Consider the following 27,123-nt stretch of genomic DNA (forward strand, 5'->3'; position numbering starts at 1 on the left):
TTTTACAGAGGAAAGGAGAAGGTTGGGCAGGGTGATTTTGAATGAAAGCTTACTGGAGGAGAGCCAGAGTTCAAGGTTGTGGCTACTTCTCAGTGGTTGAGATGTGGCCGTTTCTCATTGGCTGGGTTGTTGCTGGGCAAGGGGAAAATCTTCACTCCTACTGGGGTAGTGAAGTAAGCTTCTTTCTGTCTGGGTATATAAAATAAACTGCAATGCGTGGTACGTGCATGAGAGCTTCCCTCTTCAGGGCTGCCTGACTCTGTTTTGAATGAAGCCTTCTTTTATTCATTTGCACATTTCCCCCTTTTGTTCAAGATGTTTCCTTGAAAACATCACTGATCAGGATCCAGGTTTTCTGCATTTAGTGGTTTTGTCCCTTGGTGCCAGGAAGGACCTTTCCTGGTTGTCATGACTCATGTCAGAGGGGAAGTGCACAGGTTGGAAAACACTGAGGTCACATTTGAGTAACAAGGAAGGGTAGGAGGGGGAACTCTTAGGCATCTCCCATCTAAAGTTTATATCTTATCAGGGTCATAAATAACGATTGGAGATCATCTTGAAGTATTGAGTTAGCATCACCCTGTTGGGCATGTTGCTTCTATAGAGGCTTGACAGGCAATAGGTACAAAGTTTAAAAATGATTACACAGAACAAAATTAAAAGTAATGTGACAAATCCAGTTTGTGTGATGGCTCTAACCCAGGAGCCCAAACCTGAAGGTAACCAGAGAAAGAGGCCAAAGGACCATGGATCATTACATGAAATTTATTGTAGCCAATGTGCTTGTTCCCTAATTTTGTGCAGTTGGGGGTCTAATTCCCCAGAAGAATTTATCCATATATGACAGGTGGTATTGCCTATTCAAACACCTCCTTGTTCAGCAAGTAAATAATCGAGGGCTATTCAATTATCCAAAACTACTTTAGGCAGCAAGTCAAGTGATTAGTTCTGGGCTGCTATTGCCTTGGCTGTGGTTGGCTAACTCTCCCAATATTAGGGAGAGATTCTTGATCATCTCTCCCTCAGCAAACCCAGAGTCCTGTATGCCTCCTAGAAATTTCTGTTTAAGATGGCCATGAGGGCTTAATGGAGTGGACCAGTGGTAGGCTTCTGATTTGTTATGAAGAGAAAACAGAATGGCAAATACAGGAAGAGCACAATGCCCTTTCATCCTCCAGCTGTCAAGACGGTGAGGTGCCCAAGTATAGAGGCCATTGCAAAACCTCCTCATATAAAGGAGTAGCCAAGTCATGTACATAGGGCTCCCTCATAAGTATTAGCATTTATGGACTTTGTTGCTAATAGAGGCATTAGCATCATTCAGCCAAGACTCAAACACTGTTATTATTACTTATTGAAAGACTACCCTAACACATGGATTTAACAGCAAGCCTACAATAGTCTGATTTATGCTGACTGCTCTGCAGTATCTTTTATATATATTTTTGATGCATCTCGTTCTCCCACCCCAGGATTGGGTTAAATTGAGGCAAGGAACAGGGGTATGTGGGTTTAGTATTCTGACTTTATAAAAGGGACCTGTGGAAAAATTTAGGCATACAGTGGCATCTGGGATTTCAGCAAAATTCCTTACAGGGTAAACGAAGGAGTCCCTGCTGTCAGGACAGACCGAGGTTTCTGATGACAAATCTGACAGTTGGAGAGGTTCCCCCCGTTTTACAAAGGATTGGCAAATGCAGGCAAGGGCATTGTCTCCCCATGAAAGAGAGGGTGAAGAAAGAGACAGTGAACAAGGGAAGGAAGGTTTATAGGCCTGGTCTGGTCATCATAGGAAAGTGGACTTCTTCAGCTGCCATCTGCTTCAACTCCTGGAAATTTTCAGGTCACCAGTTGATGTGCAGGCCCAACTTGGGGTTTGTTCAGTCTTTAGTGTGACACATGGATTATTCCCAGGGGTTATTCTCTGGGGTTTAGCAGCACTGGGGTTGGTTAATGGTACCTGATGGGGGTCCCTCCAATGAGGTTGAAGAGAGTCTTTCTGGAGCTGTCTTTTCCAAGAGACAAAATCTCTGGGTTATAAGGAGTGATGCTTGACGTCTTCATCCCTGGGGAGTGTACTGTGGAAGGATTCTTCTACTAGAGCATGGTTATTTTCAACAGAAGCAATTAGGCCTTTACAGTATTGAAATATATCTCCTTTCATCAGCTGTAGATCAGTGGAAACAGGAGCCATGTGCAGTGGGAACCCTGTGATTATCTCACAGGGTGAGAGTTTCTGGGTTCCAGAAGGTGTGGATCTGAGACTTAGAAGGACTGATTTGGCCAGGGTATTTGAAGAGTCTCTACAAATTTTGCCAACTGAGTCTTTAACGATGCTACTAGTGCATTTAACTAGATGTGAGGATCGAGGGTGGTAAGCACAAAGTGTCATAGAACTGTCCAAATAGTACAGACCTTTTGAAGCACTTGGCCAATGAAGTGAGTTCCCCAGTCACTATGAAGTTCAAGGGGGGTTCCCCAGGTAGGGATAACACTTTCTAATAGGATTTTAGCCATAGAAGAGATAGTAGCCTGCCTACAGGAAAAAGCTTAGTCCAGTGAGAAAACATACAAACCATGACTAAAACGTAATTTTATCCCTGAAGTGGGAAAAGTTGAATGAAATCCATTTACCAAACTTCGAATGGCCCATTGGGGAATTTAAAGCGTCCAAGAGCAGTTGTATCTTGTATTTCTCTATTTTGTATTTTGGACTAGCGGGGCAAGCAAAATAGGCACTTTTTGCAGTTCTTCGTTATTTCCCCACCAGTGTGGGTTCACAAGAGTTATGATCTTATCAGTGAACCAATGAGTCAATGCATGTACAGTAGTCAGTAATGGGACTTTTAAGGCCTCCGGTAGGTCTGGGTTTCTATTTGGGCCAAACCAAAGTGCTCTTTTTATTGAACAAACAGTTATTAGGCTTCCAGTTTTGTTTTCCTTTTTCTGGGGCCAATTTTTGAACATCTCTAGTAAATTTTTCCAGATTATCATTGGGGGAACATCCCCGTGGACCATGACAGAGGCTTGGTTGTTGGTTCTTCTGAGTGCAGTGTGTTCTTGGTGGAAACATCAGTGAGGTGTTTGGAATGCCCAGGGACCTGAAAATAGCCAAAGTGGCCAGTAGAAGTATGGCATCTAATAATATGGCATTTTGAAGGTGAGAACCATTTTAAATTTTATCTTTGTTGGAAATAAGGAAGCCTCGCTGTTTCCACAGCATTCCAAAGTCATGAGCTACTCCAAAGGCCTATCTCCTGTCAGTATAGATATTTGCAGTTGGCCCTTGGCTAAATGCAGGCCTGAGTGAGAGCATACAATTCGGCCTGTTGGGCTGAGGTAGCCAAAGCCAAAGGCCACCTCAAGAACTTCAAAAGGGAGTTGCAGTTGTATAGCTCACACAATATATATCATTTTCACCTTTTAAATAAGAAACATCAGTAAACCGTGAAAAGTCAGCATGATAAAGCAGTTTCCTGTAAGTCATTATGGGAGTCAGAAGGTGATTTGTATTAAGCAGTAGTGAGAGGTTTTTTCAGGGGAGGAAGGGAGAAGAATCGCAGGGTTAAGGTTATTACAGTGAGGAAGAATCTGAGAAGTGGTTAGCAAGATTTTGCAGGAGGTGAGGCGACTAGATGAAACGTGTTGAGTATGGTGAGAATTTAGAAAGGCTTCTACCACATGGAGTCCCAGAATAGTTGGGGCCGTGGGGGAGGGGGGGCGGGAATCTTATGGTTATTTCTTCAGTGGCCTTGACTAAAAGGACTGTGGCAGGAATGGTCTGAGACAAGGGAGGGTACCTTGTACAGTAGGGCCTCGCTGGTGGCTATAATAAATGCCCTTTGGGTAAGTGTGGTCCCCATGTTTTTGGGTGAGTACCATAAGAGCATTCCATTCTTTTTAACATACAAAAAGGAAAAAAGAGAAATTGATCATTGGGATATCCAAGGGCGGAGGGATTTATTAAGCTTTCCTTTAAGGCTTTAAAGGCTAAGTCATGTTGATCTTCCTAAATAATATGGTCAAGTTTGTAGTTTTTTTAGTAAAACATCTAGGGGATGGGCCATAAGAGAGAGATTTGGACAATTTCCACACTCAGTAGCTAGCTAGCCCCCCCAAAAACCTCATAGCTGGTACTTAGTTTTGAATTTTGGGAAATTCAAGATGTCATGAAGCCTATTTGGATCTAAATGTAGTCCTTGTTCCAAAATCAGATGCCCTAGATATCAAACCTGAGTTTGAACAAAGCACAATTTTTCCTCAGAGACTTTATGTCCCTTTAAAGCTAAAAGTTTTAACAGATGGATGCTGTCCACCTGTGAAGAGGCTTGGGAAAGGGATCAGAGATGGAAGTCATCTACATATTGTAATATGGCAGAACCTCCAGGAAATTTTATATCATCTAGATCAGCCTTCAAAATTTGTGAGAAGTAAGAAGAGGTTTCAGTAAAACCCTGGGGCATTACTGTTCAGGTGCACTGTTGTTCTTCCCAAGTAAAGGCAGAGCCTTTGGCTGGCCTTATGCACTAGAATACTAAAGAAGGCAGTAGATAAACTAACCACAGTAAAAAAAATGTGCTTTCCGGGCGCCTGGGTGGCTCAGTCGGTTAAGTGACTGCCTTCGGCTCAGGTCATGATCCTGGAGTCCCTGGATCGAGTCCCGCATCGACTCCTGGATCGAGTCCCGCATCGGGCTCCCTGCTTGGCGGGGAGTCTGCTTCTCCCTCTAACCCTCCCCCCTCTCATGTGCTCTCTCTCTCTCAAATAAATAAATAAAATTTAAAAAGTCTTTTTAAAAAATGTGCTTTCAGTGGGGATGGAGGCTAATAAAGTATGGGAATTAGTAAAACAAGGTGGTGAAGGATGACAACAGTTTATGGCTCAGAGGTCCTGGACAAAACTCTATCTGCAGCCATTCAGTAGCATGAATGAGTCAGGAGTCCAAGTTATAGCAAGGTTCACAGGCACCATAAAGTAAAAGGAAACTAATGGCTAAGAACAACCCTAGTTATTATTTATATTCAAGCCAAAGAAACACTTTTTCCATGGATTCTTGTGGAAAGAGCATTATGTAATATGAACAATATCCTCAACAGACATTTTAAACTGAAAGTTATGAGTTTGATAGGAATGCTTATTAAAAATGTCCCTCACCAGGGAACTTTGACTACACCCTCAGAGGTGGACAGTGATTTGATTTTTGCAAACAATTAAAAATCACTTTGGCTAAGGTTGAAGGTGGAGGTGGGGCCTTAACTGGAAAAGAGCACAAGGGAACATTTTGGAGTAATGAAAATATTCTGTATCTTGACTATGGTTACTCAGGTATATATATTTATTAAAACTCACTGAACAGAACACCAAAGGAGTGCATTTGCATCTCAATTAAAAACAAAATTCTCAAGCCAGGTCTGGGTAATTACAGCCAGAAAGATAGGGATAGCAAATTAAAATTTTGGACAAGTATATAGAATACTTACATATGGTGATTCTCATTCTCTTCAAGGGTGACATAATTAATTTAGCCAAACAAAAATACTGTTAGTTTTTCTTTGCTTTTATTTACTATCAGGGTGCAAAAATTCTAAACTGCTACCAAATAAGAGTTAAAATTAATCCTTACAACCACCATTTAGAAGTAGGTGCCATTATTTTCCCATTTCATGGGAGGGGTTCGGAACCCGGACAAAGGTCTTGCACTCAGCACCCTTTCCCCAGTATTTGGCCACACACTGGCTCACCATAACCCACAAAAGCTGGGCAGACGAAAGGCCCAGGCGTCTGCAAAGGGCTACAGGTGAGTCATCGTCACTCAGTCTGTGAGTCTGGTTGTCTGAGCCGCGACGTTCCGAAATGCCAGGCGCTGCCCGGAGCCGTGGCCAGCCCAGGTGGCCGGTGACGCAGCTCCCCCTCGGCCCTGCCCGGACGCAGAGGGCCACACCGCTGCCGGGAAGTCGCGCAACACTTGTCCACGGTCCGTCGAACCTGGGCCCCCGAACGCGGCTGCGCGGCTCCGCCCTTTCCTTGTGCGCTCCGCTCGCGGCGGGGTGGCTCTGCGCCTCCACACACCGGACGCAGCCTGCCCTCTCCGCTCACCCTGAACCCCCGGCGCTCGGCCCCGCCCTCGCCTCGCGCGCGCTCCAGGACCGGCCAGCAGGTACTCCTCCCCGCCGTCCTCCCACAAACCCGCGGGCGCCCGGCTCCCGGCAGTGCCCGGGGTCCCGCCTGCCCTCCTCCCCGCGATTCTTGCTCGGCCCTGCCCCCGCGCGCGCGCCTCCGCCGGAGACCCGCGCGTTCAGCCCCGCGTCCCGCCTTACACGGCGGTGACCAGGCGCCCACCCAGCCCCTGTCCAGGCGTCTTTCCCCACCACCACTACCAAAAAAAAAAAAAAAAAGAGAGGATCGCCGGGAAGCCGCTGCCCAGACCTTAGTTTTGAAGTTTTGAATTTGTTTGAATATATAGTTATAGTTTGGGGCCAAGAATGTAAACGGTAGAAGAGGAGGCTAGGGAATAGTGGTGTTCTGAAAGCGGGAGGCTGAGAGCAATACGTGTAAATGTTAAAAGAGAATTTCCGAGGAAAGAAATGGTCATCGTCCCCCACCTCTGCTTGCCCTTCACAAAAACACACTTTCGGGTAGAGCCAGAAGGAATGGCAGGACATTGGGAGAGGGCATACAGGGGGTTAAAAGTTGGTGCTTAAAAGCCAGCTAAGCTTGGGCTGCGAAGGTCTCAGCGCAAGACGGGAGCCCCCACTCTCCTATTCATAGATGGGACAGTCAAGGTCCAGAGTGGGTGGCTTGTCCACAGTCATACACCTGACTCTTGGCAGAGCCAAGTCTAGTAGCCCGGAACTCCAGTTCCTAGGTATCGTTTGTAAATCATAAAATATGTAAACAACGTTTTACAGATAGCCTTTGTGAATCAAGAAACTCAGTAAGGTCAGTATCTCTGGTTTGGTATGCTCAGCCGGTCTTCATCATTTACTCTTATCCAGGTGCTTGCCAGCCTGCACTCCCTGGCCCACAGCAGTGCAGTCCACCCGCAGGGGGACCGTTTAAAAGCGCCTGGCCCCTGCAGGTGAAGGAGGTGGGTAGAGTTGGGACAGACGGTGGAGGGCTTTGAACATGAATGCTGCAGGCAGTAGGACACAATGGAGAATTGGAAATGCACCTCCGGGAAAACCAGCACTTCATCAGGGACTAAATTTGTGGAGGGAATATTAGCTGAGATCCTAAAACTCTAGAAGTTAAATCATTTAGCAGGAAGACAAAATTAAAATGTTGCTGTTGAAAGGAAGGTTGTGGGGAGAAAGTATTCTAGTTCAATAAGAGAAAAATCTTTTCCCCTGGTTGTGTATGAATAAAAATGGTGCTTACTATGTGCTAAGCACTGTTGTAAGTGCTTTACAAAAATTTATTTACTTCTCACAACAAACCAATGAGGTTGTTACTATTTTGTCACCATTTTAGAGATGTAGAGGCTGAGGCACAAAGAGGTTGCCCAAGGTAAGTAGATCTGTGCTGAGGAGGAGTGACCTGGAGTCAGAAGATTCCGGTCTCAGTGCCTCCATCACTGGTTGTGTGAATTTACCCTCTCTGAGCCTCAATTTTCTTATCTGTGAAATGTGTATTGTCATCCCTCCCTACTACTGAGACAGAATGTGCAGGTGCTTTGCAAACTGTGCATTGTGATGCCAGTGGAAAGTACTACTGTTTAATAAAGGAGAGGTACACTTCCAAGGCCAAATCCCAACTAAAAAGAGAAAATGATGAGCTTGGTTTGACTCGCAGAATTTAATGGGCTTGCTACTCACAGAGAGGCAAAGATGGAGTCATAGTTAAAATCGTTGGCTGTAAAGTCAGATGGACCTAAGCTGGAATCCCAGCCCTGCCACTTAGTAGCTCTGTGACCTAAGATAAGGCACATCACGTTTCTGATACCATGTTCTCTTGGTGATCCTCAATGTACTCACCTCTAAAATGGGTCTAATACATTCCTTATAGAGCAGTTGTGAGGATTAAATGAGATCCACTTAATACAATGCCCTACAAGTAGTGAGTGCTCAGTAACATGTAGGTAGGCCTGTTAAGTTTTTCTGATTCTTCTTTTTCCTTATCCTCTGTATATCTTAATATTCCCACAGAGACAGCCTCACCATGTGTGAGGGACTGATGGAGAGGTATGTGGCTGCCATGGTGCTGAGTGCAGCTGGAGATGCCTTGGGGTACTTCAATGGGAAGTGGGAGTTTCTCCGGGATGGGGAAAAGATTCACCAGCAGCTGGCCCAGCATGGTGGGTTGGATGCCATCGATGTGGAGAGGTGGAGAGTCAGTGATGACACGGTGATGCACCTGGCCACGGCTGAAGCTCTTGTGGAAGCCGGCAAAGTCTTGGATTTGGCTCACCTATATGCCCTACTTGCTAAGCATTACCAAGACTGCATGGAAGACATGGATGGCCGGGCACCAGGTGAGTGTGGCCAGTGGAGGTCACGGGCAGGTAGAGAATAAAACAGGCCCAAGGCACTCATTAAAAATGTTGACTTAGATTTAAATATCAAGACGACAATTGTTTTTTATAGTTGCGATAAAAATAGAAACAACCTAAATGTTCTCTAATTTTTTAAAATTATGGTGACGTGTTCACAGCCATTTAAAATTATGCAGATAGATATTGACTGATATGGAAAGATATTATATATTAGTAAAAAAAGAGGCTTACAAAACATAGGGCACCCAAAGGCACGTTGTTGCTCTGAACCCATTGCTCCTTTTCTGAGCCTGGTAGTCCTCACTCTAGAACGTGCAGCCTCTTTCTAGCATTCAGATCTCCATTGGTCAGGTTCTCATTGGGTTCTCTAAGGGCTGGGGCTCTGAATCTGATGGTTTTGATGGGGCCACTAGCTAGCTGGTTAAGTGATTTTGAGCAAGGTTTTTAAGCTCTGAGCTTTACCTTAGTCATTTAAGAAAAGATAATCATATGTTAAACCTATCTTTTTGAGTTATGATGTCTCAGTAATAACTGATAAAGATTCCAAGACTCTATATGAATTTGATTCTTGTATCATCAATCTTCTCATGCTGGGGGTTATATAGAAAGTAAGGAACAGTGTTGGCTTGGGGTTTGGAGTCTGGGGGCATTCATCATATTTTGGGGGCTTTCCCTGTCCATCAAAGAAACAGAGACAGAACTTGGTTGTTTCCTCCTGCGGGGGCCTTTGCTTTGGTTACACTGACCCTCTCCTCTCCCCGACTCTTCCCAGGGGGTGCTTCAGTGCAGAATGCCTTGCTGTTGAAGCCAGATGAGGCCAATGGCTGGAGGATTCCCTTTAACAGCCACGAGGGTGGCTGCGGGGCTGCCATGCGTGCCATGTGCATCGGCCTCCGGTTCCCTCACCGCAGCCAGCTGGACGCACTGATCCAGGTGAGCATCGAGAGTGGCAGAATGACCCACCATCACCCCACAGGCTACCTGGGAGCCCTTGTTTCTGCTCTTTTTACAGCCTTTGCTGTGAATGGCAAGCCTCCCAGGCAATGGGGAAAAGAACTGATGGAGGTGCTACCAGAAGCTAAAAAGTACATTATCCAATCAGGCTACTTTTTGGAGAAGAATCTTCAACACTGGTAAGTTGGTAGGTGCACGCTCCTGCTGGAAAATGATTGAATCTGGGGGGTGCCTGGGTGGCTCAGTCATTTCACCATCTGCCTTCAGTGCAGGTCATGGTCTCAGGGCCCTGGGATCGAGTTCCACATTGCGCTCCTTGCTCAGCAGGGAGCTGGCTTCTCCCTCTGTCTTTGACTCCCCCCATGCCCCCTCTTTCTCATGTGCCCTATCTAAAATAAATAAATAAAATCTTAAAAAAATGATTGAATCTGAGTGTGCACGTGCATGCACATGTATGCTTAGAATTCATAGATCAAAGCAACCATCCTGGTTTTCACCATCCATTTTTGTTATCTCCTGCATCCAGCACCGCCCTCTCCCCCCGCCACCTGCTAACGGTTTCAGGTTCAGTGCCTGCAGTGGTTGCCACCAAGTAGCCAGTGAAGACCTCAATGAGTAGTACACCTGCAGCACTTCCCTATTGTGTAGGGATCCTGTTCTGTATCCCAGCCTTCTGTCGGTTTTGTGGCTATCCTGTACTGCGAAGTTCATACTGCTGTGAACTTTCCTGCTTATTCCTGGAACTTGTTTCTTCAGTGTTGTCATGACACAGTGTTTTAAAATCCTTCGTTACAGTGCCCAAGAGATTGGTTTTTTTCACTAGTTAGTTCATAAGCAGTAAAGCCACAGTTTCCCTTTTTGGTGAGTTCGTGTCACATCACCTTTCTTAGAATAAAAAGGTCTAGAATCTTTCTATGAAATCACCTGTGGTCATGATGTTCCAAAGTTCTGTATTGAAAAAGCAATATAAGTGTATAAGGAGATGATGTGTTAATTAGCTTATCATAATCTTTTTACTATGTATTTGTATATTATATCATGCTGTATGCCTTAAATTTATACAAGTTTTAATAAGAAAATAAAGTGGGGACATAGGTGGCTCAGTCGGTTAAGCGTCTGCCTTCAGCTCAAGTCATGATTTCAGGGTCCTGGGATCAAGCCCCTCAAAAGGGCTTCCTGCTCAGTGGGGAACCTGCTTCTCCCTCTCCCTCTCCCTCTGCCTGCCGCTCCCCCTGCTTGTGCACACGCGTTCTCTCTCTCTCTCTCTCTCTCTCTCTCTCTCTGTCAAATAAAATTTAAAAAATAAAGGGGCACCTGGGGGCTCAGTCAGTTAAGCTTCCAACTGTTGATCTCAGTTCCAGTCTTGATCTCAGGATTGTGAATTCAGAACCCGCACATTGGGCTCCACACTGGGCGTGGATCCTACTTAAAAAAGAGAGAGAGAGAAAGAAAGAAGAAAAGAAAAGAGAAAGAAAGTAAAATAAATAAATTTCACCCTTGGCAGGTGACACTTGACACTATTCTCAATTCAGGAAAAATAGACCTTCATTTCTCACCTTTAACTTCCTGTGTATCTTCTTTATTTAGCAACAGGTATCAGTGCCTTGTTTATATTAATCTTTGGCAAAAACTTATTGAACAAATTCCTCTTAGAGCTCATTTTGAGTTTCTAATTACAATTTTGATATTAGCACAAGAAGTTGAAGTCATCTTTGAATTTTCCCTGTTCACACATCTATCTGGTACCTTTCCTTATGGCTCTCAAATTTGTTTTTTTAATTGACTATAGAATTTTTCCTTCCTACAGGTCCTACTTCCAAGACCAATGGGAAAAATACCTAAAACTTAGAGGGATTTTGGATGGCAAGTCAGCCCCTATGTTCCCCAAGCCCTTTGATGTGAAGGAGAGGGATCAGTTCTATACCTCGGTGAGCTACTCTGGCTGGGGTGGCAGCAGCGGGCACGACGCCCCCATGATTGCCTACGATGCCATCCTGGGTGCAGGAGACTCCTGGAAGGAGCTTGCCCACCGAGCCTTTTTCCATGGGGGAGACAGCGATTCTACAGCTACTATTGCTGGCTGCTGGTGGGGAGTTATGTATGGTCTGAAAGGAGTGAGCCCCTCCAACTATGAGAAACTGGAATACAGAAACCGGCTGGAGAAGACAGCCAGGGCTTTGTATGCTCTGGGGTCAAAGGAAGACACTATAATCACCCTTTAGGGAGATGTGACATCATTTCTTATGGTTTTTTTTCCTCTTGTGTGGTCCAGTTTCTTTTCATTTTTCCCCAAGTCAAGAGTTTTAACCTTGTACTCCAGGAATTGTGAGATGACAAGTCCCTTGAGCACCTGAAGCTCATCTTTCCAAATTCATCCTGTTCCCCCCCAAATCTGTCCCTCTTTCTATCCTGAAGAATCTTTATCTCAGTTGACGGGGTCAGCGTCTCCCCAAGGTAGAAGTCTCCAAGCCTCATATTTGAGTCTTCATGTTCATTGTCTAAACTTTGAGTAAGTTTTTTCTGTTTGTTTCAGGTTGAGTTCCTCAAAATTGGGCTCTGAGACAAGGATTTAAGTACAAGTCATTTACTGGGGAGGTGATTCCAGGAAGCAATAGGAGAATGGGGAAGGGAGACAGGGAGGGGAGGGAGGCCAGTAGAAGGTACAGTACTGAGCACGTCACCACTGTGGGCAGTTGGGACTTAGTCCATTAGGTTCTCTGTGTAAGCCACTGCCCAAAGGTGTCCCACCTGAGGGGCAAGCAAACCTGAGGTGTTTATCTGCCCCCCTCCATCTGACAGTGGTTGAGGACCTGTCCTCGGGATGCTAACTCCCTGGTACTTCTTGGCTTGCCTCTTGTGCCAGCCAAACCCAGATGTCTTCAGGCAAAAGACTCAGAGATGCTTGCAGTGGCAAGCCATACAGTGCATGGGAACAGTGAGGGTGATATGTGGGGTCCCAACAGCATCTGCCAGGTGGTTCTGCCTCCTCAATATCCTTCACATCTACTATCTCTTTTACCTTTTTGCACCAACCATCTTTCAGCTGGATTTCTGCAGTCCAAGCTACTCAGGTCTGGGGAGGTGCTACTCCGAGCTGTACCCTGTACATCACTGGACGTGACACTTCACGTATTGCCAGTTTTGTTGTTGTCCATCTGTTGTCTTTATTCTCCTCCACACACAACCTAGCATGGTGCCTGGGAACACGGGAGTTACTGAGTCCATATATATGAAATGAATGTTGTTCATTAACCCGCCTGGTGCCTTAATCCAGTCTTCCTTTCCTCCTTGCCCTCCAGAGTTCTCTTTACAAATAACAAGTCAGTCATGCCGAACTTTTGCTCGTGTTCCAGTGAATGCACACCCCCTTTCTTCATTTCTTGATGCTATTCCCTCTCCTTTTTCACCTGGTAGGTTCTTTTCTTTTTTTCTTTTTTTACTTTAATTTTATTATGTTATGTTAGTCACCATACATTACGTCATTAGTTTTTGATGTAGTGTTCTATGATTCATTGTTTGCATATAACACCCAGTGCTCCATTCATCCCCTGGTAGATTCTTAATCATCCTTCAAGCCCCAGCTCAAGTAGAACCTTCTAGGTGAAACCTGCTCTGATTGTTTGGACACTTGGCCACTTTCTCCTCATATGCCCACAGCCTTCTGTCTCCAGCCCTGTCATCACACTGATCCTGTTGTGTGGTCATTGGGTGTCTTCTGAGGACAATCTCAGCTTCCTTGTGAGGAACTGTCTTGTTCTCTTTGTGCCCTCCCTGCCTGGCCCATGAGAGACGTTCAATAAATATTTACTTTGGAAGTTCATCATGTTGTGTGGATGTGAATGCTTTCAACATGCAGTTCCACATCTGTTTCAGACACCTGCTACTTCATGGTTGCCCGGAGTGTCCTGTGGTGCACTGGGAGAGATGGAGAGTCTGATGCTTTAACCATGCACCTGTGCCGACTCGCATGAGACAAAGCTCTCAGCTCCGTATTTGCAGCAGGACTCCAGCAAAGGCATGGGACTTATAAGTCTTTTATTCATAAAGAGAGAAGGGAATTCCAAAGTTCATTTTCTGGCTCAAAAAACTCTCCTATGTGTTTAAATATTTCAGAAAACAAACATGTTTTAAATATTACGAGTACAAAAACAGATTCTTCAGTAAGACAACCAACCAGAGTTGCAGACTTCCAAGGATGCTGGGCTACAAGTCACAGAACAATGTAATAACTTCTTAAATTCCTGTGTCTTAAAAGACTAGTTTGTATAAATATTCTGAGTACAGTTTTAGAATCATAGAAAACACATAGTATATACATTTTTATGCAAGATTCCTGAGAAGAAGATTAGTAAGTTGGAGACCCTCATGACTACTTTTGATTTCCCACTTGATAAGATCTCACTTTATAGCTCAGAACAGTGGGTGCTTTTCTGCAGATGTAAGAAAAGTGGAAACATTTCTCGTCTTTCTGAGGTTTCTTTTCCCAGTAGTTAGGAACCTCCACTTTCAAGGTGGAACACTAGAATTCTTTTAGCACTAACCAAACAGCAGACTTGGGTTGCTTAAATCTTAGAGTATAGGAAAGAGCAGGAGAGAATTTTAACAAGTGGAATCTGAGGCATGACCTGTTTTACCTCTGTACTGGCTTGGTAAATCATCTGAATTTAGTGAGAAACAAACATGAAATGATTTCATTTTTCCCTCATTACTGCCTTCAGAGTACCCTGTTGAAGCTGCTTCTCCTATCCCTTAGCAGATCACATAATTTTTGGTCTTTTGGTGGGGAGTGGGGAGCGTATAAAACCCATTCCAGTTGATCCCAGTCCAGTGTTTTTTTAAATTTCAGCTTCATTGAGGCCTAATTGACACATATAAGGTAATTAAGTACATCCTGGTGATTTGATGTACATATACATTGTGACTAGACTCCCCCCATCTAGTTAATGAACACATCTATCACTGCACATATTTATCTTTTTTGGAGGGGTTGCGGTGAGAACATTTAAGTTCTACTCTCTTAGCAAATTTCAATTCTACAATGCAGTGTTATCAACTGTTGTCACCATGTTTTACCTCAGATCCTTGGACCTTATTCATCTTCCAGCTGAAAGTTTGTACCTTTTTACCAAACTCTCCCTATTTTCCCACCTCCCAACCCCTGGCAACCACTTTCCTACTCTGTTTCTATGAGTTTGACTTTTTTTTTTTTAAGATTCCACATATAAGTGAGATACCATGCAGTATTTGTCTTTTTTTCTGTCTGGCTGTTTCACTTAGCATAATGCCTTAAAGTCCATCCCTGTCATTGCAAATGGCTGGATTTCCTTCTTTCTCGGGGTTGAATGATATTACATTGTATGTATATATATATATATATAACATCTTCTTTATCCATTCATCTGTTGACACTTAGATTGTTTCCATATCTTGGCTATTGTAGATAATGCTGCAGTGAACAAGGAAGTACAGACCATTTGAGACCCTGCTTTCCTTTGGATTTTTTTTTTTTTTTTTTTTAAAGATTTCATTCAGGGCGCCTGGGTGGCTCAGTTGGTTGAGCGACTGCCTTCGGCTCAGGTCATGATCCTGGAGTCCCGGGATTGAGTCCCACATCGGGCTCCCTGCTCAGCAGGGAGTCTGCTTCTCCCTCTGACCCTCTTCCCTCTCGTGCTCTCTCTCTCTCTCTCTCTCATTCTCTCTCTCAAATAAATAAAATCTTTAAAAAAAAAAAGATTTCATTCATTTATTTAAGAGAGAGTGCACGTGCCACAAGTTGGGGGCAGAGAAACAAGCAGACTCCCCACTGAGCGGGGAGACCAGTGTGGGGCTAGATCCCAGGACCCTCAGATCATGACCTAAGCTGAAGGCAGACACCCAGGTGCCCCTGATTTCCTTTGGATTTATACCCAGAAGTAGGAATTCCAGTCCAGTTTTATCAATTCTAAAACTTTGATGTCATGCCGTCCTCCCTCCCCACCATCAATCCTGGGCCCAAGGAACTTGGAGGAGAAATGGGGACATTCCTCCCCACCCTCTTCTAGGCTCCTTGCTCCTCTCAAGTGTTGCCCTGAGATCTTTCTTACTGGTGGAGCACTGGTGGGAAAGGCTCAAGACAACTGTCTTCTGAGGAGTCCACTCAGCCCAGAGGAAGCTCGTCCTTCCTGCTCACATCCTGCGGTGGGAGTGCAGTCTTCCCACCTGCTGCTGTCTTGCATTTCCGCCCAGGCCTCTCAAATAGGCCCTGAGACATCCAACTCAGAAATAGATGCCGATGTGACCTTGATGTGGTCACCTTCAATCTCGGGTAGGCCCTCACTCACAGGCTTGTTGTGAAGGATCGGAAAGAGCACCACCTCTCCTCCCCTTTCAAGAAGGTAAGGGAGAACCCCCATAGAACTGTACTGTTGTTTATTTTTCATTCAAATCACTAGTTTTCAGCTGGGGGAGGTGGGGATGGGAGGTCTGATAACAGCAGTTCTGCTATCTCCTCCTAGATCCTACTGGGATTTGCCTTTCTGAGTCCTTCCAGTCCCTTTAGAATGCAGTGGAGGAGGTGGGGGAAGGGGGTAGGAGGGTAGGGACTAAGCATTTGTTATTTCCCAGGTAGGACTTCAGCCACAACTGGGGACACCCAAGAAAGACTCTAGAGATCCTGCTATATTTGCTTTGAGATTCTCTTCATCACAGGCACACTTCAAAAAGAGTTCAGATTTTCAGACTCTTTTTTATCAAACCTCAAAATCTCTTCAGACTTTACTCTCAACTGGCAACCTTGCTTGCTATCTCTCTGAGAAAAAAGAAGCAAACAGAAGAGAACAATTGCACACACCCCTCACAACCTCTGCCCACCCACCTACATGTAACTCATGGTCTGCCTTTGCTCCTGAATATGAGTGCTAGTGTGTGTGTGTGTGTGTGTGTGGAGAAGGAGGAAGGATGAGAATGAACAGATGAAAGAGATAATAAACTTAATTATATGCATGTTCTTTTTTTTTTTTTTTTAAGATTTTATTTGTCAGAGAAGAGAGGGAGAGAGCACAAGCAGGGAGAGTGGGAGAGGGAGAAACAGACTTCCCACTGAGCAAGGAGCCTGATGCGGGGCTCAATCCCAGGACACTGGGACCATGACCTGAGCTGAAGGCAGACGCTTAACCGACTGAGACACCCACGCGTCCTTATATGCATGTTAAAGTAAATTAAAAAACGATCTGATGCACATATGAATTTATCATGCTTATCAAGTTAATACATGTTTACTAAAACAGAATAGGTCATATGTAACATTACAGGATTAATGAAATATTTTCGACCTGCTATATGATGGTGCTTCATTTGCTTTCTTTGTTATCTAAGATTGCTAGATGTTGTCTAGAAGTCTTGGCAATATTTTTTTTAAGACCTGAAAAACTAGCGTTGGGCTCAGCCACCCTTCTCCAAGCTTCTTCAGCCACCATATTCTCCATTTATTCCTCTCTCTACTTCTCCAGGGTAAAAGTGTATCTTTTTTGAGATAGCCACAGAGCTACAGGGAGTGTGGGGGAAGGAATGGAGATTGTGATGATTTCACAACCAACCAGCCTACTGAATCAGCTCCTCAAGGAATGGCTGCTGGGATCTGGTTAGGAATCCAGGGATCATCCAGATAGGGCATAGTGGGGAGCCCTGCCATCATTTTTCATCCTTAGGGTTTGGGGATTGGGAGAAGTGACACCTGGGGAGTAGGGTAGACTCTTCCCATTTGGAGAAGGAAAAAGAAGAGGAGGAAGAAAGAGCTGCCCATCAGGACCCATTAACAGATGAAATAATTGGGCTCCGAGAAGCTGCCATCTGTCCAAGGTCACACATCTAGGTGAGAAGGAGCTGCGGTTTAAACCCAGGCTATGTGTCTTCAGTCCTATCACACTACAACTGTTAGCTGTAGTTAGAAAGTTTTCCTTAGACAAGGCTAAAATGAAACCCAAGAGTTCCATGGCAATGACAGAAGCCTGTGCCCTCTGTTCACCTCCACAAGTACGAGGTGAAGTCAGGCCTTCAAATGTGGATTTGGGTGCAGGCATAGGGAGGGGCAGAACGGAGGCCAGGTCAGACTGTGAAATGGACAGAATCTTCACTCTCCTCTCAGCATCCCTCTTCTCCTTAGCCTCCTCTTCCTCTGACACCAAAGGCACCCCACCCAATCCCTGGGCCACGATTGGGACTTCTCTCTCCATACAGTGCTTGGTTACACCTGCCCCACTTAAGGGTCCTACTTAACCTTTTGTTTTTCCATATCATCATCTGTACAGGCGGGCGGTCTCAGGCAAGTGTCCACTCTCAGAGTCTCTGGGCTTGGCGCCCATGGACTTTCAACTCTAACATCCAAAGAACATGAGTCAAAAATGAGGTTGTCCGAAGATTGGGACAGAGTCCAACAAAGAACCCTATGGTTTCTCCTGAGCTACAGAGCTATGGATAGAGGTTTGTGCTCTGAATAGAGGGCCATGCTTCAAACCAGGGTGTCGCCTCATTTTGGGTGGTATATGGACAACCATCTCCCATTGCTAATGCCAGCAGATGGAGGTGACACAGTCTGCTTGTCAGACCACTTCAGGAGCTAATCTTATGTCTTCTTTTTGATATAAACTGTCCTACTAAAGTACCTTTATGAAAGCTTATTTAAATGAAAATTTGAAAGACATGTAAGCACAGGTGGTAGGTGGACATGGCAATAATAGGGAAGGTGGCAGTGAATGAATGAAATTGGGAAACATGACTTTCAGCAAACAAATGAATCTCCAGCAGGATGATGTCTACTGGAGACTGCTCTAGTGAAGGCGACATTTTGAGTTGAGATGTGCTTTCTGGTGTCCCTTATTTCACACCAGTCCTGAATCCAGGAAACTGGGAGGAAGGCCCCCTTTGAAGGCATGCATGTTTTCCTTCTTGCAGGAATGGGGTAATTAGACCTAAGAAAAGGCACATTCTGTGCTGTTTTGCAGAAAGACCTACCACTGACACCTGGCACTGCTCCTGGGCATGATAGTTACCCCTCTGAGCCTCAGGTTATTGAGGGCTAATGTACTTTGGAACCAATAATGCCTACCTTGAAGGCTGTGGTGAGGATGAGACTAGGTGTGAGATAATAGAAAATATATATATTGGTCTCTGTCCTTGGTTCCTGTCCCAGAGCTCCCTGTAATTTTCTACATTATAAGAGCACTAGGAGCATCTTTAGTTCTAATATTTGGTCTTTGGCCTCAGTTCCCGACACAGGGCTCCTGAAACCCTTGTAAATTCTTGGTTGATAAGAGTGTCTTATGTTCTAATGAGGTCACTCTGGGTGGGTTCCTGGATGGCTCCTGGATGAGGGCTGGTCACCAAGAAGGCCAAGCCATGATTGGAAGCTTGGATTTTTCAGCCCTGCCCCCCATTCTCTTGAAGGGAGAGGGGCTGAAAAATGGAGTTAATGATTGATCATGCCTACATGATGAAACTTCCATAAAATCTCAAAAGAACAGACTTGGAGAGCTTCTGAGTTGGTGAACGCATGGAGTCACACTTTAAAAATTAATGTGACCTCATTTTGTAGTCCTAAGCTGGTGAGACCTAGAATTATTTCCTAGAATTGGTTCATACTGGTTATTACACTAGTTTATATGCCCACGCCCCCACCCCCACAGTGAATGCAGTGATTCCACAGACACACATGGACACACACACAGAAATAAATAAAGGCATATTCACTTATGGAGCTGTGAGCTAGGGATCCTGACAGAAGGCAAGGGAGCAGGGAATCTGAGTTGGGAACAGGCAGACGGGGAGGGCTGCAGGGGATTCAGTGGACTCCAGGGTGGTAGCCTAGAAGTCTCCCTCTCTTCCCCCCAGCCTCTCCCTTCTCTTCCTCTTCTCTCTCTCTCTTTTTTAAGGATTTTAGTTATTTGAGAGAGAGATGGAGAGTACAGAGGGAAAGGGAGAGGGAGAAGCAGACACCCACTGAGCAGGGAGCCCGATGTGGGACTCGATCCCAGGACCCCAAGATCATGACCTGAGCCAAAGACAGATGCTTAACCGTCTGAGCCACCCAGGCAACCTCTCTCTTTCCCTTTTTTCCCAAACAAATATTTTGTGAGCACCTATTGTATGCCAGACACTGTTCCAAGCACTGAGCACACAGCAGGGAACTCTGAGCCCTGGATACTGAACACCCATCCTTGGTCTCTTGTTTGCCTCCTCGTGTTTTTGGATCCTTGGCAAATAAAGCCATCTGACTGCACATGACAATGGGGTTCTAAGTGTTGTCTCAGATCTGGCCCCTTGCCACTGTCCTCTCCAGACAAGCACACTTTATCAGATGTACCATGCCTTCCCTTGGCAAATATTGAGCACCAGCTGCGCGGCAGGCACTGTGCTAGGCTCTAGGGATACCTCATTGAGCAAAAGAGACACAAATTTTGTCCTGAGGCTAACATTCTCCTTGGGGGAGACAGACCATATACACTGAATATAACTGGTGCTCCTCAGTGTCTCCTGACCTCACCTTCTAAAATCTGCCACCTCACTTTCCAGGACGACCCCCCTTCCTTGGCCCTTTGCAGCTGGGCTCCCCACGCTGCTGGGATCTCTTTGAGCTTCAGTCTCCTCCCTGGTAAAATGGAGATGACTGTAGTAAAATTGACAGAAAACTAGTGGTTCCAGCATGTGTACAAGCATTTAAGGAACATGCCGGAACTGCAGAATCCTGGGCCCGACCCCAGAGATTCTCATTCTGCGCTTCTGGGCTCAGGTCCCCCGGATGATGCTAAGGCAGGGGGTCCTGCACAGGAGCACTCCAGCCCCACCCAGAGAGCACCATTCTAGATGATGAAGGGGAAAGGGAAGGTGCTCTCTAAATGTCAGCTGTGTTAATACTGCCCACAAGGAATACCGTGCTGGGATAACTGGAGTAACTGGTGTGACATGCCCGCTCTGGAGGTGGTGTGAGTGGCTGTGAAAATGCAGCCCTCAATCTGCTGCCATGGGGAACCTAATTGATGACGGTCCCAGTTGTCACCTTTCTGGATCTTCCCTCATCTTTGTGCAGAGACTGACCCCAGCTAGTGACAGAGCAGGGTGGAGATGCTAATCCCCAGGTTCATGCCTAGAAGACACAGGACTGCAATAACGAGAAACTTCAGCTTGAGGATTCCCCATTTCCCTTGCCAGAACATTCCAGGAACCGTGAGGAAGTCCAAGACTTTTCAATGTCTTCCTCTTTCCTGCCTGCTCTCCTTCACAGGTGTCTGACCTGCATCTCTGTCTAAGGGCTGTCTCTAACTTCTTTAGCGCCCCTTATTCTTTGCAGGTGTTATCACCAGTAAATCTCTTTCACATCTAGTCCCGTCTTGGCATCTCTTCCCCGAGGACCTGGACTACCACCCCTGGCGTGGTCTGTGACAGCAGAACAGCCTTCGGTCATGTCCTGTTTATGGCCCCTCGCTTCCCAGTGGCAGCCACGCTTGAGCAGTGGGATCACGTGCACGAGGGAAAGCCAGGGCTGGCCCCTCCCAAACCGTTTATCCTCAGCCTGGCCAGGCCTGGCACAGCCATGCTGACGTGCCACCAGTGCCTCTTTGGGGGCTGTTCCTGCCTGGTGCAGGGGTTCAGAGCACGGCCGCTGGGGTTAGCTTGTTCCAACGCTACATGGCCTGGTGCAAGTTATTTAACCCCTCTAGGCCCTGAAGCTGTACTCACGTCCTGGAGCCATTGTCCGAAACGTTTAGCATTGCCCTGCTGGCAGGTTCCCAGCCCCCTAGCAGCGTGCTACAATTTCAGGAGTGCTGGGCAAGTACCTTGCCTTCCCCTTGCCCCTGACCTGCTCAGACTAAGCTCTCTGTGGTTTCTGCCACTCCTTTGGGTGGAGAGGCCGTGTGGTACACTGGAAACGCCCTGGTTCCAGGCCAGCTCAGCCACTTCTAGCAACAGAGTTTCTATAGGTCACTTTTGTTCTCTACCGTTCAGTTTCTGTATTCGCGAATTTAAGAAGGTGAACGTCTCTTTTTAGAGGCTGGGCTTTACTTCTAGCTCCAAGAGTCTATGACAGGATAGCACTCTCAGAGGCAAACTTCGAATTCTTCCACTCTTTCTGTTAAATGTACACTAGACACATCGGTTCAGTTCTGTTCTAGGCCATGGGGATTCAAAACTGAAAGGAGGACACCCGGGTGGCTCCATGGGTTGGGCGTCTGCCTTCAGCTCAGGTCATGGCCCCGGAGTCCTGGGGCTGACCCTGCATCAGGCTCCCTAATTGATGATGGTCCCAGTTGTCGCCGGGGGGGAGTCTGCTTCTCCCTCTGCCTCTGCCTCTAACCACTCCTCCCACCCCCAGCTCCTGTTCTTTCTCTCGCGCTCAAGAAAACAAAAACAAAAACTGAAAGGAGAAGGTCTTTGCCCTTAAGCTGCTCAGAGTCTTCCTAGAGAGACAAACATGTCCACAGATGATTCCAGGACGATGCGGATTTTGTCATTACCTAGAGATGAAAGACTGCTGCCTTGGCTTTTACTAACATTTTGCAATGGGAAGTGGGAGAGGTGCAGGAAATCGCTTCCTGATGATGTTTGGCTCAGAGAGGAAGGACAATGTGTTTCAACATCCCTTGCTTTAAAAAAAAGAAAAGAAAAGTGTATTTATTTTCACTGAGAAGAAGAAACCAACTAACTGTGGAGGTTAAACAGATAGGGAGAGTTCATTTTTCTTCTACAGGTCAAGAGGCCAGTTAATGATTAGTGCCACCCAAGCGGGTGTTTGGTGTCCAAAACTTTGAGAGGCTGGCTTGTAGGAGTCGGCTTCACCCCAGCTCTGAGAATTGCAGCTCAGCGATGCCCCCAGGTCTCAGGAAGATACAGTTCTGCTCATGGGGGCTCCTTTTGTGGCTCAGCATTGGAAGTGCAGGTAATTCGGGGACTGGGCTAATTGGGTGGAATTTCTTTGTCAGAGGTTCTAGTTCCTAAGCCATCTATTTATGCAGTGCTAACCTTTGGAAGGTCCCCTAAAAGCCCTCTCTTGAGATGAATTTAAAAGAGGGAGGAAAAAACCCTACAATCATAAAGGGACTGATGGTGACCAGGACACTCTCTCAAGCCCCCTAGTTCTTGTACTCTTTTCTCTAAAAGCTGCATTAATCCTCTTTACCTGGCACAAGCCAGGATGACTCTAAAAAAATAAGACTTGATTAATTCCAAAATATGATTTACATTCCCCCTATAAATATCCGGTGTACCAAGATATATTTAATTTTAGAATTTAAATTTTCCATGGGGCGCCTGGGTGGCTCAGTTGTTAAGCGTCTGCCTTCGGCTCAGGTCATAATCTCAGGGTCCTGGGATCGAGCCCCCTCATCGGGCTCCCTGCTCATCGGGGAGCCTGCTTCTCCCTCTCCAGCTCCCTCTGCTTGTGTTCTCTCTCCCTCTCTCTGTCAAATAAATAAATAAATCTTAAAAAAATTTTTTTTTTTTTTTTTTACTTTTCCAGACTAACAGATTTTGGCGTTGTGAATGGTAGATGTCCTTGCTAATCTTACACTGACCCAACTCAAATTTAGGTTTGTCGTCTTTCTTGGTAGGACTACGCTAGCAAGTCCCTGCTAACTGCAGATGACAGGATGACCTTTAGAAAAAATTCCCGCAGGTGCTACTTGCATTTCTACCTTTCCCCAGGTAAAAACCCCCACCCACCACGCCTGCTGTCCTAATGTAGCAAATGTAAACACTCCTAAACACTGCCGTGGCCTGGAGGTTCTCTGGCTGGTGAAGATCCCTCTCTTCTGAGCACTGGTCCTTCCCCTCGGAAAGCTCCTCCCTGCCCCCAACCCTGTTCCCCACAGCAGGCCCCTATTCAGTCCTGTTCACAAGACATTTAATTGTCAGTCCCCAGGTTTAGAATGTGTCAGTCCTTCTGTCTGGAGCTGCTCATACCTTTTTGTTGATGTATGCTTTTCACATCTTCCAGGAGGCCTGCTGCAATTCCTCCCTCTCTTGCAACACCTCATCCCTCTCTCAGCACCCCTCCCTGCTCCAAAGTTCAGAGTGCATGAATGCATTCACCCCCTGCATTAGCGGGTGGCTTTTAAAAGGTGCTGCTTAGCTTCATGTGCGCTTTCTCTCAAGCACTTATTTGTGTGTGTGTATAGAATGGCCTCCTTATATGTATATAAAATTTGTGTGTTCGTGTGAAATTCTGCCATATGAACACACAGAGCTATCTTGTTATTCTAAATGGCCGTTTATACATGATATACTAGATCCGAAAGAATTTCTGTCTTATGGATTTTTGATAGATGTGGGAAATATTGCCCTACAAAGAAGTAGTAGCAATGTATTAGTATGTGAGCATGACTATTTCCCTGCCCCGCCTGTCTGCCGATACTTTGTAGTATCAAACGTTTTTCGTATTGTCAACTTGATAGAAAAAATAGTCATTACATTGTTGTCTTAATTCTTAGTTCTTATGATGATTTGTGCTTCTGGTGTCTTGTTTAAGCACTCTTACTGTGAAGACAATTTTTCCATATTTTCTTCTAAGCCCTATGGGCTAGCCCAATCAGACTAAGATCACCAGGAACAAACCCTTTAATCATGGTGTGTTTTTTAATACAATGATGTTTTATTTTGCCAAAATTTATTTTTATTTTTGTATATACTTATATATATTATTTTGCATGTATGTCCATAAAAAATTATCTATCATTTTCTTGTATTACCCATGTCCTGTTGATTCTAAGATTATTATAACCTCATGAAATAAGTTTTTATTCTATAAACAGTTTATATAAGATAAAGATTAATTGTACTTTAAAGCAGTGGAGTTCTCAGATAAAACCATCTAGCTCTAGTGTACTTTAGGGCCAGAGAAGACTCTTGATTACCAATTTAATGTTTGGATGCTAGTAGTTTTTTTGGGCTTGCAATTCCTTCTTGAGTGAGTTTCACTAAATTATATTTTTCTAGAAAATTATCCATTTCTTCAAAGTTTTCCAATGCATTTGGGAATTTTTAGAAATATCTTTTTATCTGTGATGTTCTGGTGTTATACTATAATATACCTTTAGATTGATTAATTGATTGATTGAGAAAGGTTTGTTTATTTATTTATTTGAGAAAGGTGGGGCAGAGGGAGAGAGAGAATCCTGAAGCAGACTCCTCACTGAGTGCAGAGCCTGACGCAGGGCTCCACATGGGGCTCCACTTGGGGCTCAATCCCACAACCCTGAGATCATGACCTGAGCCAAAATTAAGTTGGATGCTTAATTGACTGAGCCACGCAGGTGCCCTGTTTATTTTTTATCTCGCACATTACCCTGAGTGTAATTTTTGATTGGAGAATTCATATATTTTTTCAGTTATGGAAAATTCTTAACAATTATCTTTTCAAAATATTGCTGCTTCTCCTATTCTCTTCCTTTATAGAACAGCTACTAGATAAAAATTGGAACCTCTCCATCTATTGTCTATACTTTTTAACTATACTTTCATATTAAAAGTTTTTTTACTTCTGGGGCACCTGGGTGGCTCAGTTGGTTAAGCATCCGACTCTTGATTTCCGCTCAGGTCAAGATCTCAGGGTCATGAGATTGAGCCCCGCATCAAGCTCTGTGCTGGGCATGGAGTTTGCTTGAGATTCTTCCTCTCCCTCTCCCTCTGTCCCTCCCCCTGCTTGTGCTCTCTCTCTTTCTCTCTCTCTAAAATAAATAAATTAATTTAAAAAAGTTTTTTACTTCTGTACTAAAAATTATAGTATTGATTCCTTTTTTATTTCAATGGTTATCTTTTTCATTTCCAATTTTTGAACTAGTTTTTTCCTATATATCTTATCATTTATGCCTGTTTTTATTTCATGATTTCTTATTCTCTGTCTTTATTTTTATCCTTGTAGATTCTCAGCATACTTATTTTAAAGTCAATGTCAAAGGCTTTTAAAATCTTATTTTACCTGGAATGAATTCATGATTCATTTATTGGCTTTTGACTATCTTTGTAAACATTTGATTTCTGTATATATTTAGGCATTTGGGTTGCAGGATTTTTTTAAGTAAATTCGTTATTAAAGTACAGCATATGTACAGACAAGTGCACAGATTATTAGTATACAGTTTAATGAATTTTCAGAGTGAATTCACCTGTGTAACCATCATCCGGATCAAGAAATAAAACATTACGAAGTTCTTAAAACCCTTTCCATGTATCCCCGTCTTAATCACTACCACCCCAAAGATAACTACTATCTTGACTTCTAACACAATAGATCAGTCTCATTTCAATGTTCAATGAGAAGCTTGTGTTTGGCCCCCCCCCATTCTCTCCCATCACCTCCTCCCCTTCTCATCTTTTTTTTTTTTTTTTTTTTTGAAGATTTTATTTATTCATTTGAAAGAAAGAGAGCTTGAGAGCCAGGGCAGGGGATGGGCAGAGGGAGAGGGAGAGAGACAAGCAGACGCCCCGCTGAGCACAAAGCTTGATCCAAGGACACAGGGAGATCATTTCCTGAGCTGAAGTCAGACACTTAACCGGCTGGAGCAACCCAGCCGTCCCCCATACCTTCTCATCTTTAGACTGTCTCCTCCAGTTGGGGGGCAGGTTGTCTCAGCTCTCACTAGTGAGGCCTTGTCTTTCCATTCTGTCTTCCTAAATAAAGCTATAGCCCCAAGTAAAAAGACTATAGCTATTTTTTTGGTTGTATTGCTTTTGTTTTTAGCTTCCTTTACTGAGTTGGGGATCCCCTCCCCCCACTACCGCAGGTGGGCCTGGTGCTGAACTTCCACACCTGACATGGAGCACTCTAGGACCCCACTTACCTCACAGAGCTGCCTTCTTCCAGACTAGGAACCCAGCACCATCCTGCAATTCTGTTCTTGTTCACAGAGATATAATCTTTATATTTGAGATTGGCTGTCTTTCTCTCTTCTCTTTTGATATTCATCTACGATTAGTCTTTGGTTGGAGTGGCAGTTGGAGAGAGGGGATATCTGAGCATGATTCAGGGCACCACCTTCCATATTCCCAAGTGATCAAAAGTTTTCTTCTATCATCTGCAAATATTGGTGATTATCTCTCCTCCTTTTCAAACTTTGTAACTTTGATCCCATTTTATTGTCTTGTATCCCTGGCTAGGACTAGACCTTCCAGGACAATATTTCATAGAAGCACTGATAGCAGACATTCTCATTTGTTTCCGGTTCTAAATGGAATGCTTCTAATGTTTCACCCATAAGTATGGTCATTGCTATAGGTTCTTGGTAAACACTTTTTCTTAGGTTAAAAGTGCTGGGTATTAAATTTTATTGAGCTTTTTTCTTCTACATCTGTTGAGATGAGCATATATCTTTTTTTCTTTAATTTTTCATATATGCATTAGATTAATACATCTTCTAATGTTAAGCCATCTTTTCATTCCTTGGATTAAACCCTGGCCATGATGTGTGTTTAGTTCTTGTTATCCTTGATTGCCTTAGATTTGCTGATAATTAATTCAGGGTTTTTACGTCTCTGTTTAATAGTGAAATTGGCCTTTCGTCTTCCTTTCTCCTTCTGTCCTTGCCCAGTTTTGATATCTTGGTTATTTTCATAGAATGAATTTAGATTCTCTCTCCCCTTTCCTACTCTCCAGAACAGTGATAAGAATTGAAGGATTGGTAGAATTTTTCTGTAAAACTGTCTGGCCCAGTAGA

General features: G+C 44.6%; 2 protein-coding genes across 11 annotated transcripts in view; both read left to right on the forward strand.

The window, feature by feature from the left end:
- Positions 1-6,022: 6,022 nt before the first annotated feature.
- On the forward strand, positions 6,023-13,265 carry ADPRH (ADP-ribosylarginine hydrolase). 2 transcript variants are annotated; one of them, XM_028110510.2, is made up of 4 exons: positions 6,023-6,157; positions 8,145-8,470; positions 9,264-9,624; positions 11,253-13,265. In XM_028110510.2, exons 2-4 carry the CDS (start codon positions 8,158-8,160, stop codon positions 11,665-11,667), a joined length of 1,089 nt encoding a protein of 362 aa, XP_027966311.1. In that variant the 5' UTR covers positions 6,023-6,157; positions 8,145-8,157; the 3' UTR covers positions 11,668-13,265. The 2 variants fall into 2 exon arrangements, with proteins under 2 accessions (XP_027966311.1, XP_087880710.1); XM_088024584.1 differs by lacking the exon at positions 6,023-6,157 and adding an exon at positions 6,467-7,087.
- An 8,828-nt stretch (positions 13,266-22,093) lies between these two features.
- Positions 22,094-27,123, forward strand: part of PLA1A (phospholipase A1 member A) — a 43,805-nt gene continuing 38,775 nt past the window's right edge. For all 9 annotated transcript variants that reach the window (XR_015768502.1, XR_015768503.1, XM_028110615.2 and 6 more), the window contains exon 1: positions 22,094-22,352. Coding sequence is in view for 7 of the 9 variants with exons in the window: in XM_028110615.2 (XP_027966416.1) it covers positions 22,280-22,352 (73 nt within the window). In the remaining 2 variants the exon portion in view is untranslated. The remainder of the gene's footprint in view (positions 22,353-27,123) is intronic.

The sequence above is a fragment of the Eumetopias jubatus genome, unplaced genomic scaffold (assembly GCF_037043125.1).
Source record: "Eumetopias jubatus isolate StellerSeaLion01/CBP00866 unplaced genomic scaffold, mEumJub1_p1.0 scaffold_1, whole genome shotgun sequence".
NCBI classification, from domain to species: Eukaryota; Metazoa; Chordata; class Mammalia; order Carnivora; family Otariidae; genus Eumetopias; species Eumetopias jubatus.